The following is a 17,750-nucleotide window of genomic DNA, read 5'->3' as shown; positions in this document are numbered from 1 at the left end:
ATCGTGTTGTCTTTTGAAAGTCCCTTTTCTTCCTGTTGTTGTCACTCGGCTTGTTAGTCCTGCTGCAGCTGCCAGCCTGGAGCCCAGGCAGGATGTCAGCACTCACCCATCAAGCGAGCGAGTCTATGTGACACTTGCGTCCTACTTTGTTGACTTTCTTCACCTGGCACCACTTCTCTCCGTGCGTGGACAGACGTATGCATGAGTAGCCCCTTTTTATAATTTTATAATTCACAGATTCATTACATAAGTCATCTTTTCAGGATTAATAAATATGAAAATGGATGTATTTACATAAAGTGATGTTACGTCACTGTTTGGGACTGGAACCTAAAAAGGGGGTACCTCTCAGTTTAAGTATGTAAGTGCAATAGCAGCACGAAACCCTGCGTGAGGGGGAAGGGGCGGAGCATGGAGAGGTTAGAGTCTCACGGTTTTCCGACCGTGTGCACAGGTACTTCTGGATAACTGCTTTGTTTTGGAACGTCCATGCTTATTTAGGAAGGAGTTCATTGTTACATCCTCAGTTTGTAATAAATAAACAGTCTTCAAGTCATAACAAATTTCCCACCTGTGGGACTAATAAAGGTCATCTGATCTTATCTTATAATGCAACTGGAAGCATTTCTTTGGGAACCCAGGAACACGCGTCAGCCATAGACTCCCTTTGTGAACTTGCTTTATTGGAAATTACCCTACGACGCTCTTTCCACCCATTCAAATACTGTTGGCTCGTTTAAGGCTGGGAATAAGAATTCTTGTTCTTATTATATGCACAGTGGAGCTGTTATATAATATAGTTTATTCACTCAGGTGTTCATGTGTGTCACTCACTTCCACCTGAAGTAGTAGCATCAAAGTATAGTGCTGTAAACACAACTGATGACTATTTGATGCTGCACACTGTGTGTGAGCTCATCATCAACGTGATAGCATATGGAACAAACACAAATGAGTCGGGTCTTCTCTCGGTCAGCAGGATCCGTCTGACCAGTTGTGGATTCTCCGAGGATGCTCCTCTGGACCCTGAGTGGGGAGTGGTGTGTGCGAGACCACGGAGGTGCACTGTGAGCGATGAGCACAGCAACAGGGAGCTGCAGCCTCAGCACAGCTTAGCAATAGTCAGGATTCATCATCCAGGACAGCGCTTGAACAGTGGAGGTGCTGGTCTGCATGTGCAGACATGCAAGCCTGTGTATGAGCAACCACCAGCCGCTGTCAGCTTCCGTGAGCGACGCAGGACCAAATGAATGCAACACTGCATTCTGCTCAGCATCTGTCCCGAGCTGCCTCGTTACTGCTGCACACAACGAACATCTGCTGCCATCAGCATTTCATCTGGACTGAAAACATTTACTCAACTTTACTGGGTTCAACTGCACATTAATGCAAATATGTAATCAGCTAATTCAGTGCATTTATGCAGGCAGACATGGTCACGGTGACCGTGAAGGTCACACCGAGTGTCACAATGTTCAGCGACTCTGAACATGGCGGCTTGTTGGCTCCAGACCGGCTGATCTGAATGAAACTGATGATCTACTGGGATTTCCCCACATAAACATCTCTACAGTTTACAGAGAGCAAGAAACTAACTAAATCATTACTAGTACTACTACTAATAAATACATAAATAGAAACATGATTGAATACGCTGAACACACTGAGCTAGCCCCAGCCCAAACTGACCCTGAACTTCAAACTGATGAGTCCAGCTGCAGCCTCGGTTTCTACCTGTTTTCTGAAGTAGGATCACTGTGGCGATCACAAGTGTCTTTGTGCTGGTTTCCTCTTTGCTCCTGTCAGCTGTGAGTTCATACCTGAATACTGAGAGAAAGCTCGCTTGCGCCTTCATTGCGACAGGAACTTGCGTTGGTGTGCGGGACCGTAGCCTCAGCTGTGATTCAGCTGAAGCAGCAAAGTAATGTAATGAAATACTTTCTCCTGGGAGTAATTAAGTAACATACGCTGCTTAGCAATGGCGGTGACGGTCACAGCGAGCCAGTGAGAACCCAACAGACTCAATAACAGAATCAATAAAGGATCGAATCAATAATTGATGCCAGTAATAGAATCAGAATCCAACTCCCATTCCAGGTCGGATCACATTTGGTGATGAAACATGAAAGTATGGATCCATCCTGCTTGTATCAGCAGTTCAGGTGTAATCCTGTGGATCTGACACTGTGGGCCCCTTAGCACCAACTGAGCATCGTTTAAATGTCACGGCCGACCTGAGTATTGTTGCTGACCATGTCCATCATTTTATGAAAACAGTTACCATCTTCAGATGGAGCTCACTGCAGACCTCAGTCCAACAGAGCACCTTTGGCGTGTGCAGCTGACACACTGACTGACTGTGTAACGCTGTCATGTATGGAGCAAAACCTCTGAGGAACGTTTCCAACACCTCCAGTCTGTGCTGTGACATAAAGAGGGTCCACTACAGTCCCAGCAAAGTGTACCTAAAAATATGTCCAGTCAGTGTACATCAGAAAAGCACACTGATAAAGATTTTGTTGTTCTTCCATGAAACTGTCTGAAGGTGTTACAAAAGTTATTGAGCAGACACAACAGAAATAAAACCGTAGAGATGAACTCTTTCTGTCCCCAGACTGGAGATGCTTCAGGTCCCACGTGGCCTTTCTAACCTCCACGTTTCTGAGACGAGCTCCTGGGATGCTGACCGCACAACAAGGCACAGTGAGGCTGGCACATCACAGCACTGAAGGCCGAGCAGTCGCACCAGAAGTCACCGAGGAGAAACACGAACGGCACGAATCGCCGATGAAACAATCCAGGTCACCCTACATCGTGACATCATCACACTGACAAACCAATGAGTGCTCAGCCTCCGCTCAGCCCCGGAGATGCTCCCAAAGGAAAGATGACATAAACAGTGAAATCCCACACGAGGATTTAATTAAAAAAATAATTAGCAACTGCCCTCGAAGGAATCACATGATCTCTTCCCAAAACGAACCGTTAAAAAACCAAAAAGGTGGATTGAAAGTTGTTTCCAAAGGTGACTGTTCATTTTATTTCTTATAATAAATATAGACTCTTACAGGTCAACAATCACACTGAAGCATTATCATACATACAAGGACGACAATCCTCAGTAAAGATGGGAGCGCACTGATTGGCACTGGCGAAAGCAGCCACTGTCACCTCTTCCACCAATCAGGTGCTGGCGTGCTGCGACTTCAGGACCAGCGTTTGCCTTAGTCCTGAAACGACCATCCCACATGCTTGAAAACCAGATATTCCATAGTGTTGTGCAACAAAGTTAATTTTTGGAAATAAAATCACGGCAGTGGTTTTGTTTTTTGCAGTAGCACCTCCCACAGCCACTGGGATCAATGGTTCCAACTCTGGGCCCAGTAAGTTGATGGTGTGCGTCTCTTTTTGATGGAGAAAGACGGTGGAATAAAGGTATACGGTGACATCACGGTGACGTCACGGTGACATCACGGTGACAGGATATGAAGGAGTCTGTTTGACGACATAAGTTTTAGTTACAAATCTATCGGCTGATTCCCACATGATTGTTTCCCATATTGATAAAATGGCATCATTTAAAGCCAACAATGGCAGAGCTGCATCAAACAGCAAAGCTCAGCCTACAGGCTGCAAGAAGGACTTTGGATGAATGTTGTTGGTGGTCTACTGCCCCCAAGTGTGAGCCTGAGGAACGGTCAGGAATAACTGACGGAGCAAAGCCAATAGATGGAGAAGCAGCTCGAGCTTTCAGCAACACTACTCCACAGTGTTTTCGTAGCAAAGTCCGGCCCCCACACGTCCACCTGTGTGTGTCCCCTCCTCCCTGACTGTGAGTGTTTAGTGCACATCAAAGAGTCTTAGAGGATCTGCTCCGTGCTCGAGGCGGAGATATCCAATAGTCTCCAGGCAGCGTACGGGTTGAGCTCTTCCTGGTCTCGGCAGAGAGCCCACACGTACATCATCCGGAGGACTTTTTCCTGGAGGAAAGATGACAGATGAGATCACTTCACTTTAAATTCAAACAAAACAAATAACATGATGATACATCTGTAAGCGACTGATTGAACCACGACACAAACATCTGTTTTGCTGCTGGCTTGATCGAACACACAGTCTCCTGTGGTTCAAAGGGAGGGGCTCAGCCTGTGCAGAAAGCTTCTTGGCATTTTCAGTTTCAGTCAACATCCAGACGTCGCATTAAAAAGTTTGAAAGATGAAAGACATGGAAACAGAGACGCTGAGTCCAGGAGCCATAAATGGTCGAGTGTGTCATTTAATGCTCAGACATTAGAGCTCAGCTTATAAACTCCAGAGGAACAGTACATCCACCATTTATCCTTTGGCAGAAGCCTTGTATCCTGAGCACTGGGCATCTGCCAGCTGCTGAATGGATACTTTGACCTCGCTTCCAACCAAACGCGTCCCCGAGCTGTCCTCGGCGGCTGATTCACAGCCCATAAAGCTTTCTGGGTCTGAATAAACAAAGGCCAAACGGCTGAATATGACTCCACCGTCTCGTTGCATTCACTTAATGATCAATTTAAAAGATCTCACACACGTGTGAGTGTGACAACATGCCAGCTAAAGCTCTGTAATAGTTCACGATCAACCAACAACTCTGTGTGTGTGTGTGTGTGTGTGTGTGTGTGTGTGTGTGTGTGTGTGTGTGTGTGTGTGAGACTTACAGGATCTCCTTCCACCACTTCTCCTTTGGTGTTTCGGATCACCATGACTAACTGAGCCTGGAAAGTGATAATCAGCACTGGACCCTGGTCCATCATCTTACCCATGGCCAGCTGGAGAACAACATGCATGAATATTTACTGACCAGAATTCAAGGATTTCCCTTCATCAGGTGAAACATTTACAAATATAAAAGTCGAATCAGTGATCAGAGTCGTTACAGCTCCCGTCAGCACACGTATGAACTGCAAACTGATGAAGTGTTGCTATTTTTAAACCTGAGATTGCAAAGAAGAGCCAGTAGTCTGAGTATCAGCCCGCAGAGTCTCGTCTTACGCAACTTACATCAATACTGTCGATGTCCAGAATCTTGGAGTGGAACTGAAGCCCCATGGCCTTGGCTTGCTGGATTGGATGAGCCAGCTGGCTGTACGTCTGCAAACCCAGTGAAGGAGAAAATGGAGATCACATAATGACAAAGACACTTCATGAAAAACTGGCCACCTGCAGAGAATCGAGGCACAGCAGAGCCATGGAGCTGTCAGTCCACTTATTTAAACACGCAGAGCCAGCGTGTGCAAAAGGACGTACCGCTTCATAGCACCAGTCCTTCAGAACCTCCAGCTCCCCTCGAATCATGGCCTGTGTGGAAAAAAGGCTTAAATGGTCGTCCTGACTTGTTTTATGAAGGCAGTGCACAGTCGTACCGAGTATTCTCCTTTTGCAGAGGTACACTCTAAATGACAGTTTAAAGATTTAGAAAAACTTGAGTGATATCTGCTGAGATTGGTGTTACCTCCAGTATGTTGGGGATGATGTCTCGCTCACACTGCTTGAGAAAGGAGTCTTTGTCAAAGGACGGGTCCACCTTCAAAATCTCTGTCAGCACTTCAGACATCTCAGTCTTTGAAAACAGTCCACCTTTATGCACACAGACGAGCAGGACAAAGATTTGTAAAAGATTCATCAAGTATATGATAAACAGCGATATAACCTCCAATAATATAAAGACTTTCATCTTTACGTAAGTCAATCCTCTTCTGCTTATCCGATCAGATGTCTGAATCACCCCAACCGGGTCCTTTGGATGTGGAGGTCGGGCTGTTTGATACAACGATATGAAAATGTCTGTCGTTTCATATCGTTTACTTCCTGCTGTCGCAAAATAAACTGTTCACGCCAATATTTTTTCACCGTTTTGATGGTCACTGCAGAATTAGCTTCTTAAAGTTCTCTCTTACATTTAATATCACCACACTGCGGACGGACAAGCGACTGTTTTTATGCGTTGTCGTTAGCAACAACGACGGTAAAACCACCATCCGCTTGTTTATTTTCCACATAAACCTTTCACAATAAAGCTGAAGATCCTGTTGAGATTTTTCAAAATAAATTGAATCACGTGAAAGATGCAGAGTGTTTAGAGACGAGAAGCTAAAAAGAGCCGTCAGGTGCTAACAAATAAACCTTAGAACACGCCGTGTAATAAATACTCAAAGAAAACGGCGGCCTTTCAACTTATGTCTAAAAATGTATCGTTTCAGCATCGGTCAAAACACTCGACTCCAGCTACACGACGCACAGCTGGAAACACTTCACACAAGTCGAGCTGCCCGAGATTCACAGAATGGACAGAAAATGCAAAATGTTTGTGAAATATATCGCTGTTGGACGGCGGATGTCTTATATCGCGATATCAGATTATAGTCAAATCGCACAGCCCTGTGTGGAGGAGCTGTGCTCCTTATGAACGACTCCACTTCCCCCCCGAGGAGTGGGCACTCCACCCTGTCCTGGCTGAGGACCAGGTACTGATCCTCTATTGGTGGATCAGTACCGCATATGTTACTAAAAACATCTTGACTAGACATCATATCAAGGTCCACGAATACAAATTAAGTCTTTCAAGCATAAAAAGAGATACATGTAACAATTGTGTGTTTCAAAGCACCGACAGTTCCCACAGATGCTCACCTATGATGTCAGTCATCTTGTCAGTGACGGCACGGGACGCTCTGATAAATGCGTTGTCACTCTCATCATATTTCATCTTCATCTCAAAGAACCCTGTGATTATTAAAAAAATCAGTTTGTCAGAGGTTTGGATACAAAGGTAATCTGATTTCCAGGCCTGGATAAGTTCAGGAAAGCAGTACGAATATTTGTCTTTCTAACAATAAGCACATTATACAAGCAGCATGTTTGTTTATAGCATTTTGAGTCAAAACATTCACAAATGTGTCAGAACATGTGGGCGGCGGAGAGCTTCACCTCACAGAAAGCAGGGCAAGAAAAGCGTGAAACCAATCAAAGACTCATCCTGCATCCCAAACTGGAATGAAAGACTTTCATGGCAGCAGTTTGCCAGCAATGTTATTTTATCAAACACAGAAGTGAGTGATCAGCATTTTCAGCTTAGAAACGCTGATGGGGCCCAAATGGCTGTGAAAAAAACTACATGATTACTTTGTGTAACGTCCCACCTGAAAGGCCATCTTTCACACGTCCAAACATTATTAATCATTAACAGCGTTTCCATAACTAATGCACATAAAATTAACCGAGTGTAGCTACATCTTCCATCACCCTGCTCTTTCAGAAAATGCTTATTAATAGATGCTAATAAACTGGAGGGTCAGTAACGCCATCGCCGGCCAAACACAAAAGTACGCCAGCTTTATTACTCGGGGTCAACAGTGAAGATGCAGCAGCATCACATTTAAGACAACAGACATATCATTGGTCCTCTCCTATAATTACACTGGGACAGTTAACCAGGTAACGCCTGAGCGACTAAAACAAAGAGTCAGTATGTGTAACATGAAGGGGGGGCGGGGTTATTGCTTACTGTTAAAGACCACGTTGTTGTCTTTGAAGTCCTTCCACTGCTGGTACCATTTTGAGTCTTTGTGGAGCACCACGCCCATAGCTTCCCTAAAGTGATGATATAAACATATACAGTGATATAAAATGTGATAAATAAGCACTTTACAGCCAGATCAACAAGGCAAATAGAAATGAAACACTTGAAATGACAATGAGGTGGAGGAAATGGCACACAGCTGTTACAGTCCTCCTCCAAACATCAGGCAACAGTTTGTGTGAAAACTGTCATTTGATGGTGTTAAGCTGATGATACCAAAACCTGCTGAAGAAATAATATTAATGTCAGTTTCTTGGTATCTGATCGGACGTGAGTCCCAGCTCTCGCTGCTTTTAGCTTTGGGTGAGTTTCAATTCTTATATCTTTAGTAATATTGGCCCGATCGATCCAAATATTGATCGTGAAGCTGAGGGGCATGTCCCCTCTTAGCATCAGGCAAACAGAGGGCCCTCACGTACTCGTTGGCCTCAAAGACCCTGCTTTCATCCGCTGCCCCCTTGGAGGAGAATTCCGTCCTCTTTCTGAGTCTGGTGGGAGGCCGATAAGGGCCAGTGTGACCCAAGTCACCGATCTCTTTCTTCACACTCTCCATTCCCTAAAAACAGAAAATCTGTCAGTGACACAAATTATTTCTAATAGTTAGTAAATAATGACCTCGTCTTTAATGATAGCTCTGAGAATAATGGTAACACGTTTATGCGTCATACATGCTGTACAGGAGAAATAAAAGGTGAATCATATTTAACTTGCACTGTGACTGCATACCTGCGATATTGCTTTAAATGCGCCCGTCTTCCCCAGCATCTCTCCACTCTTGGAGACAGTCTCAGCAGATGTCTTTGCTGTTTTGGCAGCTTCTTCCATTCCTTCTTTGATTTTCTTCCCAAATTCTGTCCGGCTGACCTCTTCCAGTCCCTTACAAACATACAGAATCGTACCAGCTTCAGCAGCATGACTACAACAATCAGAGTTTATACGTGTACCTGTCATATTTACCTCTTTGACCGTCTCTGAAATGTTTCCCAACTTCTTCCTGAGAACCTCGGACGTCTTCACTGTTTCAGACTCTATATTTTTCTGGGAAAAGACAAGAAGAGCATTTCCAGACCTGCTACTAGTTTAAGTGACAGAAGTTCAGCGTGCGGCCAGATACTTACATATTTCCTCCGAGCTTGCTTCAATGCCTCTGACTCCTCGAGTTTTTTGGCCTCTTCTCGAAACTTTTTGATGTTTTCTTTCATTTCCTTGCTCTTGTTTAGCTCCTGTTTGAGGTTATCCAAAAACTCTCCCAGGAAACCTCTTCGTCCACCACCCCGCTCTCCTGACAAATACCTTACTTGAAGAAGGGCTGACTGAGGCACCTTGAAGACACACAAAAACCCCACCAGGTTAGGATGAATGCAAATGTAGAGTTTGTATTTCTCAAATGTATTTCTTGTGCCAGAGTTCTAAAAATGTAAACCTGACCAACAGTTGATTTTTTAGAGAGAAAAGAAATCCCACCATCTATATCTATCTAGATACAGTGTGCTAGACTTGGGCTAAAAGAGGAAAATTACCAAGCATTTGTATTAAAGTTTCAGCAAAGCCTTTCAGAAACTATACAAACGCAGGTTAACTCTAAACTACAAGCTGCAGTACGACTTCCCTGAATAAACTGTGACATTTTAGCATTTTAAAGCACCCCAAGTATCTTTCTGTGTTAATACTAATGATTATATATGCCAATATAAACCAACAGTATATAGACTATATGGCAAAGGCAGACATAATCAGGGTCAAGTAGGACTTATTCCAGGTGTTGTTACCTGTGGAGAGTGTGTGAGGAGCCCACGTATCGTGTAGACATTGGGTCTGTTGGAAAGCAGCAGGTAGGAGGAAGGGAAAGCCACCAAACCCCTTCTTACACATATCTGGACAAAGAAACAAACTTCAGCAGACACTCGAGGCTGAAATAAACTCTTGAACTGAACGTGACGATAAATCACGAAGCTTTGGTGTTTTTACAGGAAACTTCTTTATCGGAACGCTTCAAGTGAAGCAGCAGCAAACAAGCTAACGATAGAAAAAGTTTTCCAGAAACAATGTTTGGAGCTTTTGGACTTTTCACTGAAATTCCAACATTTTATATGCTCCCAACTCCAAGAGCTGAGACACCGGCTGCTTACCCCTCTATTCAGACGGCTAGCTCGGCTAGCTTACAGCACGTTTAGCAGAGAAGTTAAACGAAATTGAGATTTTCGCCGTTTCGGCTAAAAGAGGCCGTGGAATAAATGTCGTTTCAGTTCGTTCCCTTATCGTTTTGTGGTGTTTTTACGTGGATATTTTACACACATGGCCCAAACACTCACCTGATAACACCGACATAAGGGGGTCGCCATCTTGAACGTCGTGCTTGTGACCTTCTTCCGGTGGTGACCTTCCTCGTCCACGAGGGGGCTGGACTACAGCTCATTGTAATAGCCAACCAGAGCTCAACAGGACCGTTCCACCGCCCCAGTGTTTGTGCCTCATATTTACGAGATCAACTTTGACCTGCAGTCGCTGCTCACTATTTGGCTCATTTAGCTCACATGTTATGAAACGTACGATCAGCGCACGAGCACCACAAACAGTGAACGCGTTTCAAATATTGAGGTTTATTTTATCAAAACACCTTACAGAACAAAAGCACTGACAGGAAGCATGATAGGACAAAAATAAAAAATTAAAAGTTGGTCTCTAAAAAATTTAAACAGAAGGAAAAACAAACACTTTGACTATGACGTGTCACTAAAGCCCATTTCAGACATGCATTTAGTTTTACTTTTGTAACAGCATCTGAACGTGCTGGCTTCATGCCTGAATGACTTCTTAAAACTCAAGAAAGCAATAACAGCACGAGCTAATGTTTGAGTTATGTCTCCTGAGCTCACTGTAGAACCCCAAAGGAGAATAACGTGAACATTAACAGCCTCACATCTCAAATTCATTTTTGAGCTGCAGTAAGATCTCTCACTGAGTGGTACTCTGACACATGGTGATCAGTCTAATAGTCCTCATAGCTTCATTCAAAGTCAAGCTTACCCATGTCTGAGTGATTTTAACATGTGACACATCCAATGTCTGAAAAGGGCAAAAATAAAGAGTTTCACTGTTACATTTATCTAACATGGTATACTGGGTGAAGGGGCAGTTCAGGAGTACAGAGTGAGATCACAAACTAAAATAATGTCAGATGCAACACGGACACACAGGTTATGCATTCCTGTCAATCCTAACATCAATTTCTCTTCCATTCAGGCGATAGCCGTTCATGGTCCGGCAGGCGCGCTCGGCAGTTTCGGGATTGTCAAAGCGAACCACACCGCAGCCCTTGGACTTCCCGTTCTCCATCTTAATATCAGCATACTGGACCATTCCTAAAGGAGGATGAACACAGATGTCCAAAATGACTGAAAATGCTGATTAACAGTGCTGATTTCATTTGATTTGATTTGAGTCTTACCGCATGCATTGAAGGTATCCTTCAGCATCTTCCAGGTGAAGTCAAAAGGCAGCTGAAAGACAAAAATATCCCCAAATTAATTTAAAGTATAGACATACTTCTCCAGTGAATACGCCAAGCTAAAGTGTGGATTAACTTACATTCCTGACAAAGATCTGACATCCCTTCCTGACATTGCTTCCCCCGGCTCCAGGACCTCCAGCCCCAGCTCCTCCAAAGGAATTGCCGCCAAATCCACGCTCCAAGTCACCAGAACGGTCAAACTGACCACCAACACCTCCAGATCCCATCCGGTCAATTCCAGAGCTCATGCGGTCAAGGCCGCCAGATGGAAAACGGTCAAGTCCTCCGGCAGAGCCCATGCGGTCGAAGTTGCTCGCCATTCTGTCAATCCCGGTGTTGCCCATGCGATCCATTCCCATCGGAGAGCCAAAGTCCATGCCGCCGCCGCCGCCACCGCCGCCACCCCCCATGCGGTCCAAGCTAGATGGGCCCAAGCGGTCAAATCCAGATGGGCCGAGGCGATCCATACCTGAACTCATACGATCCAGACCAGGTCCGACCCTGTCCATACTGGGTCCCAGCCGATCCATCCCAGAGCCCATTCGGTCAAACCCGGAACCCATCCTATCTAGATCAGACACGCGGTCCATCCTGTCCATTCCCATCCGATCCATTCCTCCCATGCGGTCCATGTTGGTTCCCATGCGGTCCATTCCAGAGCCCATGCGGTCCATTCCCAGCGAGCTTCCTATAAAAGTGAGCAAACAGAAGAGAGAGAAAAATGCATGAGTGGAAGTAAGCACCAGTGTGGCTTTCAAACAGAATCCTGTAAATACTAACCCATTCCTCTTTCAAAGGAGTCTCCAAAATTATTGCGAGACATTCCCATTTCATTTCGCCCAAATTCCCTGTCAAAAGCACCACCAATCCCACGGTCCATCTCTGACAATGCAAGAGATGAAACCATTAGACATCCAGCAAAACGTGAAACTGTTCCACGCTTGCTCTGGAGTGCTGAGTGGGTTTTCAACACTTGCTTACCGTTCATCCTGCCCATCCCTGAAGAGCCAAAGCGGTCCATGTTCATTCCTCCAAAGTTGTCCATCCCTATAAACAAAGACATTAATATTACAGAAGGCACTTTTTTTTGGAAAGACCAAATGTAGGTAGACTCAAAGTTTTACTACATACCTCCTCCTCCCATCCGGCCTCCCATGTTGGCGAAGCCCATTCCTTCCATACCTACAGGGACAGAGTGACACTGAGCTCTCACTTCACTGCTGTCTTTTAGTCAGTGGATTAAAAATAAATTAATGTGTTTTAAGAAGCTGCAGTTGTGTACCTCCAGGACCCATGTTGCCCATCCCTGCACCACCACCTCTGTTGAGCTGAGTAGCATCAATAGGTTGGCCCCCAGGTCCCAGTCCCAAACCAATACCACTCAGGCCACCTGGTTCAGAGACAACAGGTTAAGTTTGAAGATTGTGTGTGTGCGCGTACGCACGCACACGCACACACTAGCATAAATACAGCTGACACTTTCAGGGGAAGCAGTAAACCAATGTCGACCTCCATGAAACAAAGATCACATGACCCCAGGGGCTGCTGGGAAACAACAGACATGAAGCATGAGCAGACAGTAGAGGAGATGGGCAACGTCAAGTAGTTTTTGAATATCATTTAAATAGTTACTGGGTTTCTCTCTCCCCAGTTTAACAAAAACTATGGTAGCATGGATCAAAGTGGTCTTCAATGCAGCAACTCGAGTGAGACAAAACTAAATATTTCATCTAATTTAACAAAATTAATCATAAAAATCGGGACTTTAATCGACGTGAATATTTTAAACTCTCAAAACCTTCTGTTATACTAGAACAAGGCTTGATGTATACTCACGGGGAAGGGCAGCTGCTCTGTCCGGTGGTCCAAAATCTTTAGGAAGAGATTTCTCATCCTGTAAAAAAGGCAAAGGCATTGTAACCATACTCATCGTCAGGCCATAGAGCTCTAATGTACAGCAAAGGCAACATACCAGTTTGACGTGCATCGTCCTGTTAAACAGGAGCTGTCCATTGAACATTGCTTTGAAACCGTTAAGGAAAACATGCGCGCGCGCGCGCACACACACACACACACACACACACGAGAGATTCAAAAAGATTCAATGGCTACCATAGAAATGCTGAATTTTTCCAAAGGATACAGACAGCCTGCACTGCTTCGATGGACATATCAAATGTGACGGTGCCCATGCCTCGACTTTTCCCGTCCTTGTCCTCCAGAATGTCCGCCCTCACCACCATGCCCGCCATGCTGAACACCTCCTTCAGCTTCTTCCAGCCCACTTTGTAGTCAAGCTGTAGGTAGTTTCAGACAGTTAATTAGACAAGACTAAAGTTACAATAAGACACAGTTCCATATATTCAGTATTCGTATACAGACTGAAAAACGGATAAATCACTAAGGCTTACATTAGCCACAAAGACAGTGCTGCCAATCCTGCCAGCCTGGAGACCATGGATGATCTCATTGGGGATGTTCGGGTTATTCAGGAGGCTCGGAGGAATGTTGACCATGGGACCATTTGGTCCAGGACCCATACGATCCATTCCGCCCATTCCACCCATTCCTCCCATTCCCCCCATGCCTCCCATTCCGCCGTGACCTCCTGGAGGGCCTCCACCTTGGGCCTTGTTGATCTCCCGCTGGCAAATCACACCATCAGGGTCCTTACAAAGAAGCACAAAATAATGAGTCGGCCAAATCCACAAGTACAGCTTTTGTCTGTGCGTCGGACAGCTTCCCCCTCTGGGACCTACCTCTTTCACTTTGAGGGGCCGACCATTGAGGTTGTGCTTGTTGACCTTCTCCACTGCTTTCTTCATCAACTCTTCCGTCCTGAACTCAACAACACTGACAAAAACACATTTCCAGTGAGAAATGTGTGTAAAACACTGGTGCATGTCTCACGTGCAGTTTGCACTATTTGCTTTTGACGATAAGTTAAAGTCTACTTACGCACAACCCTTTGTTGATTGAAGTCATTGGAACAGGTCAAATCAAAGGGAAGAGAAAATATTTCAAATTAGTTAAAGTGATTGTAACACTGGACATATTTTGACAGGTCACAATAAACAATCTCATGCAATTAAAAGTTCATCACCATACACAAGCCTACAGCCTTGGTCACATCTGTGCTTCCAAAATAACACTACATTGTTAAGATCTTTTTAAGCCAAGCCAGTAACACAATACAGGCAAATGTATTCAATAGAGTTTTCCCCCAGCATCCTAAAGGCAGACAGTGACAGAGGATTCCCAACTACTGAGATATTAGAGTTTTCCAGCAGTTCTATGGAATGAGTTTTATTTATCAACCATCTAGCAGCCTTGCTACGACCTCTTGCAGACTACGGCCCATTAGATCATAAGGAGCAAATCCCACAACCACAGGGACATTATCAGCTACTGCAATCCCACAGGATTGGCTACAAAGGAGCTGAAGTCCTGTTATAAGATCATCAACCCTTCGATGGCCTCGAGTCAATGCCACAGACAACTTCAAATGAAACATGCCTCCGGCACGTCACCGTGTCACACACACTCCACCAGGTTTGTATCTGAACAATTCCAACATAGTAAATAAGGAAACCAAAGCTGACAAACACAGGTTTGTCTAGGCTTATTCGTGTGTTTTATTTGTATGTATTTGCACTTACCCTGGATTTGCCTTCTGCGTCCATTAAGTGTTCCACGTACGTTACCTCACCCACTACAAATCAGATTCCAGAGACGACACACACCAAGGGGAGAGAAGCCGAGAGAACAATGGGGGTTTAGAGCAGAAACAAGTAGGGTGGCCGGTGACAGTGAGCTCAGACAGCCAGTCCTGAGCCTTCCCCCAGCACCTCATTCAGCACAATCTGGTACAGGTCTACAAAAAGCAAGCTTGGACTTTTCCCCTCTTTCTTTAATTAATTGAGACTTCTTAGCCCGTCCTTGTTAGAATTCTCCCGAAACACCAAACGCAGTAGACTGAGGACAACAACTTTTGGACTGGCCAACAGCCTTTCAAGTTGGATATGATGCCGCAAACACCACCTCTTCTACCTGAAGATAATTGACCAAATAATTTCAAGTTGGCAAAGCCTCCTTAATACCTCAGCCGCTTTCCTGTCAAACCTCAGCAAACTTTGTCAACGGTTTTAACCCTCAGTCCATCAGCTGAGCCTAGCTGAGCTAGAAACCTACCCATAATCGTAATGAAGAAAAACTTTTGGATGAGAAGCTTCTCTAACTGCCAACCTGATCATGGACTGGACCTGGTCCTGAAATGCACGATCGTAATTTGGATTCAGCGTCGACCACAGCCACGCCTTTGTTCCAGGTCATGTCTGCTCAACAGATGGACATTGATGACCAAACCTCTAGAGACAAGGACGGTGCATAAGAAGCTGCTTCGTTTTGTAGACCTGTACCCCAAATAAATCCGCAGCACAAAGCTGTGCTTGGTACAACATGAAGATCTGCCGAGAAAAACATTTGCTTGTCAAGGTCACACCTAAAAAAGAAAATGCAATTTAACTCCACAGTCAGTTGTCATGAAACAAATACTACTTGGACCTTCTGAAAAAGCATTGTACCCTTCTTAACACATGCTCAAATAGGTGCCAGTTAAATGCATTACTCCATAGCTACACAACATGTTTAACACTTTAATTGACTTTTAAATAATCCTTACTCACATCCACATTTACTGCATCACAAATTAAATATTACATTTCTCCGAAGGTTTGACCACAAGTTAATAAATCTTAAGTGTGTAAGTTTTACTGTTAATTACAAATTTCAACTGAAAGCAACCTTTTCCATGTTTCTGGACCAAAAAAAAAATCACTATACTGTAACAAAGAACTGTATTTTTAATGCATTTCTTGGGGGAGGAACCACATCATTATCCCATTCATGATCACAAGCCATTGGACTTTCGAGTTAGTGGACTTCCTTTGCACATTTACGACCGCCACTTCACAAAAACTCAAGATTTTAGTAATCTTAAGGGAGACTGAAAATTCAAACATCCAGGTTCACCACGCTTGTACACGTCTGCAGCGACTCCTTAGCTGACAGACAGATTTTTAAAAAAAGGGGACCTTGTCCACAACCATTGTTCCAAGTGACTCCAGCATGGTCTCAGACAACACTGTACAACTCCCCAGAGCTCTTCAAAACTGCAGTGGTCAAACAAAATGACCCTGCATCTGATTTGATCTTTTATCATGTCAAAAATGTGACACGAGTCAACCCCTAATCCTGATACCTTACCTTTCTCTTTCATCAGATCTTTCAGGGCTTGCCACTTCACATCATATGGGATGTTGCTGACGAAAACGCGGTATCTCTTGTTTGCGTTTCCATAGGGCTCATAGCGACCACCTCCACCTCTCTTCTGAGGCCTTTCCTTCCTGCTGGCATTGGCCTCATTCTTGCCTTTTCCATTCATTTCCCTGCAAAATGTAAAGTTCACAAAACTTTCTAAACATACTTTAAAAAGCTTTTAAAAGACTTGCCAAACTCACATCCATCACATCTCCCATTTTTGCTTCATTACAATCCATCCATCTTACTTTAAAATGTTTCGTTATATTGTGTTTTTTTGTACTTTAATTAGCTATAGTTGTGTTTAACTCCTTATAACTACTGTAACAAAACATTTTCCAAAATCTGGGGGAACAGAAAGATACCTCATGTCAGTGGTTCCCAAGGTGGGGTGGGAGGGGGGGGGTCTGTTGTTTATTTATTTGGTAGGTGGTAGTTTATTTTATTGCAGTTTACTTTTGTTTGTTTATTTGTTTACAGAAGGTTTCCTTGTAAAACAAAGGAGGGCCTAGCAAATAAAGTTTGGAAACCGCTGCCTCGGGAAAAGTGAATTTCAATGCTAAATGCTAATACTAACTGCAGACACAGGCATCATTTACACAGACACACAATGGTTAACTAGCAGCCTGCTATCTGCAATCCAGCCGCATGGCTAGGCCTCTCCTTGGATAAAGCGGGCCTGTGTTATATTAAACTGTTTAAGTAATGCCAAAAAGCAGCAACAGCGACCGGACATAAAGTTAAATATGTCCACTTTCTGTTGCAACAAAGCAATAGCTACATGTACTTTTAATCCTATCATACATCCAGTAATATATAACGCAGGGTTGCATTCGGTAAATAGACGGGCCCCAAATGCCGCTTAAGCTAGAAAAACACGTACAGAACGTATTTAAAGCACACCGGGGCTGCTAGTCTACCATTAATTGCATTTTTAAAAAATATAATTAAACAGATGCCGCTGTATACAAATTTATCGCTGTGTAAGAAAACAAATTAAGCTAACTAGCTAATAAGCCGCAACAAAGGAACCTCGATGAATGGCCTTACCCCTGCTGCGAAGTCGGCTGCTGCTGCGGCGGCGTCGACAGCTGCTGCTGGCCTGCTTGCTCTGTGGTAGTTTCTACCTGCTCGTTGGACATTTTCTTACGCAAATTAGTGCTTATGAAAGGAAACTGTACTAGAAAATTTGATATTAGTGATTCTTGCGCTTCTAAAGAGAAACTCAAAAGCACATATACTGAATTCGTACAACACCTCTCACTGGTACGCCAACGGAGGAAAATGGCGGAAAGAAGGAGGAAGCATGAG

The 17,750-nt window shown here is 44.2% G+C and overlaps 2 protein-coding genes across 2 annotated transcripts; both read right to left on the bottom strand.

The window, feature by feature from the left end:
• Window positions 1-657: 657 nt before the first annotated feature.
• Window positions 658-10,000, bottom strand: timm44 (translocase of inner mitochondrial membrane 44 homolog (yeast)). The gene is made up of 13 exons (XM_085399477.1): window positions 9,922-10,000; window positions 9,379-9,483; window positions 8,728-8,931; window positions 8,567-8,647; window positions 8,336-8,485; window positions 8,029-8,165; window positions 7,535-7,620; window positions 6,661-6,753; window positions 5,483-5,607; window positions 5,278-5,328; window positions 5,032-5,121; window positions 4,689-4,799; window positions 658-3,980 (listed from the first exon to the last, which is right to left on the bottom strand). The coding sequence occupies exons 1-13, from the start codon at window positions 9,949-9,951 to the stop codon at window positions 3,861-3,863; spliced, it is 1,383 nt and encodes a 460-aa protein (XP_085255603.1). The 5' UTR covers window positions 9,952-10,000; the 3' UTR covers window positions 658-3,860.
• A 189-nt stretch (window positions 10,001-10,189) lies between these two features.
• Window positions 10,190-17,729, bottom strand: hnrnpm (heterogeneous nuclear ribonucleoprotein M). Its single transcript, XM_085399478.1, has 16 exons — window positions 17,490-17,729; window positions 16,386-16,567; window positions 14,780-14,832; window positions 14,079-14,086; window positions 13,880-13,973; window positions 13,532-13,789; window positions 13,264-13,417; window positions 13,093-13,142; window positions 12,957-13,014; window positions 12,403-12,510; window positions 12,252-12,302; window positions 12,102-12,167; window positions 11,901-12,002; window positions 11,198-11,808; window positions 11,058-11,109; window positions 10,190-10,971 (listed from the first exon to the last, which is right to left on the bottom strand). Exons 1-16 carry the CDS (start codon window positions 17,579-17,581, stop codon window positions 10,808-10,810), a joined length of 2,103 nt encoding a protein of 700 aa, XP_085255604.1. The 5' UTR covers window positions 17,582-17,729; the 3' UTR covers window positions 10,190-10,807.
• Window positions 17,730-17,750: the final 21 nt, after the last annotated feature.

The sequence above is a fragment of the Rhamphochromis longiceps genome, linkage group LG23, assembly GCF_057381845.1.
Source record: "Rhamphochromis longiceps isolate RC_006_pf linkage group LG23, R_longiceps_female_GT1.1, whole genome shotgun sequence".
Classification (NCBI taxonomy): Eukaryota; Metazoa; Chordata; class Actinopteri; order Cichliformes; family Cichlidae; genus Rhamphochromis; species Rhamphochromis longiceps.
Note: the sequence above shows the minus strand (reverse complement) of the source record. Positions and strands in the feature narration are given on the sequence as shown.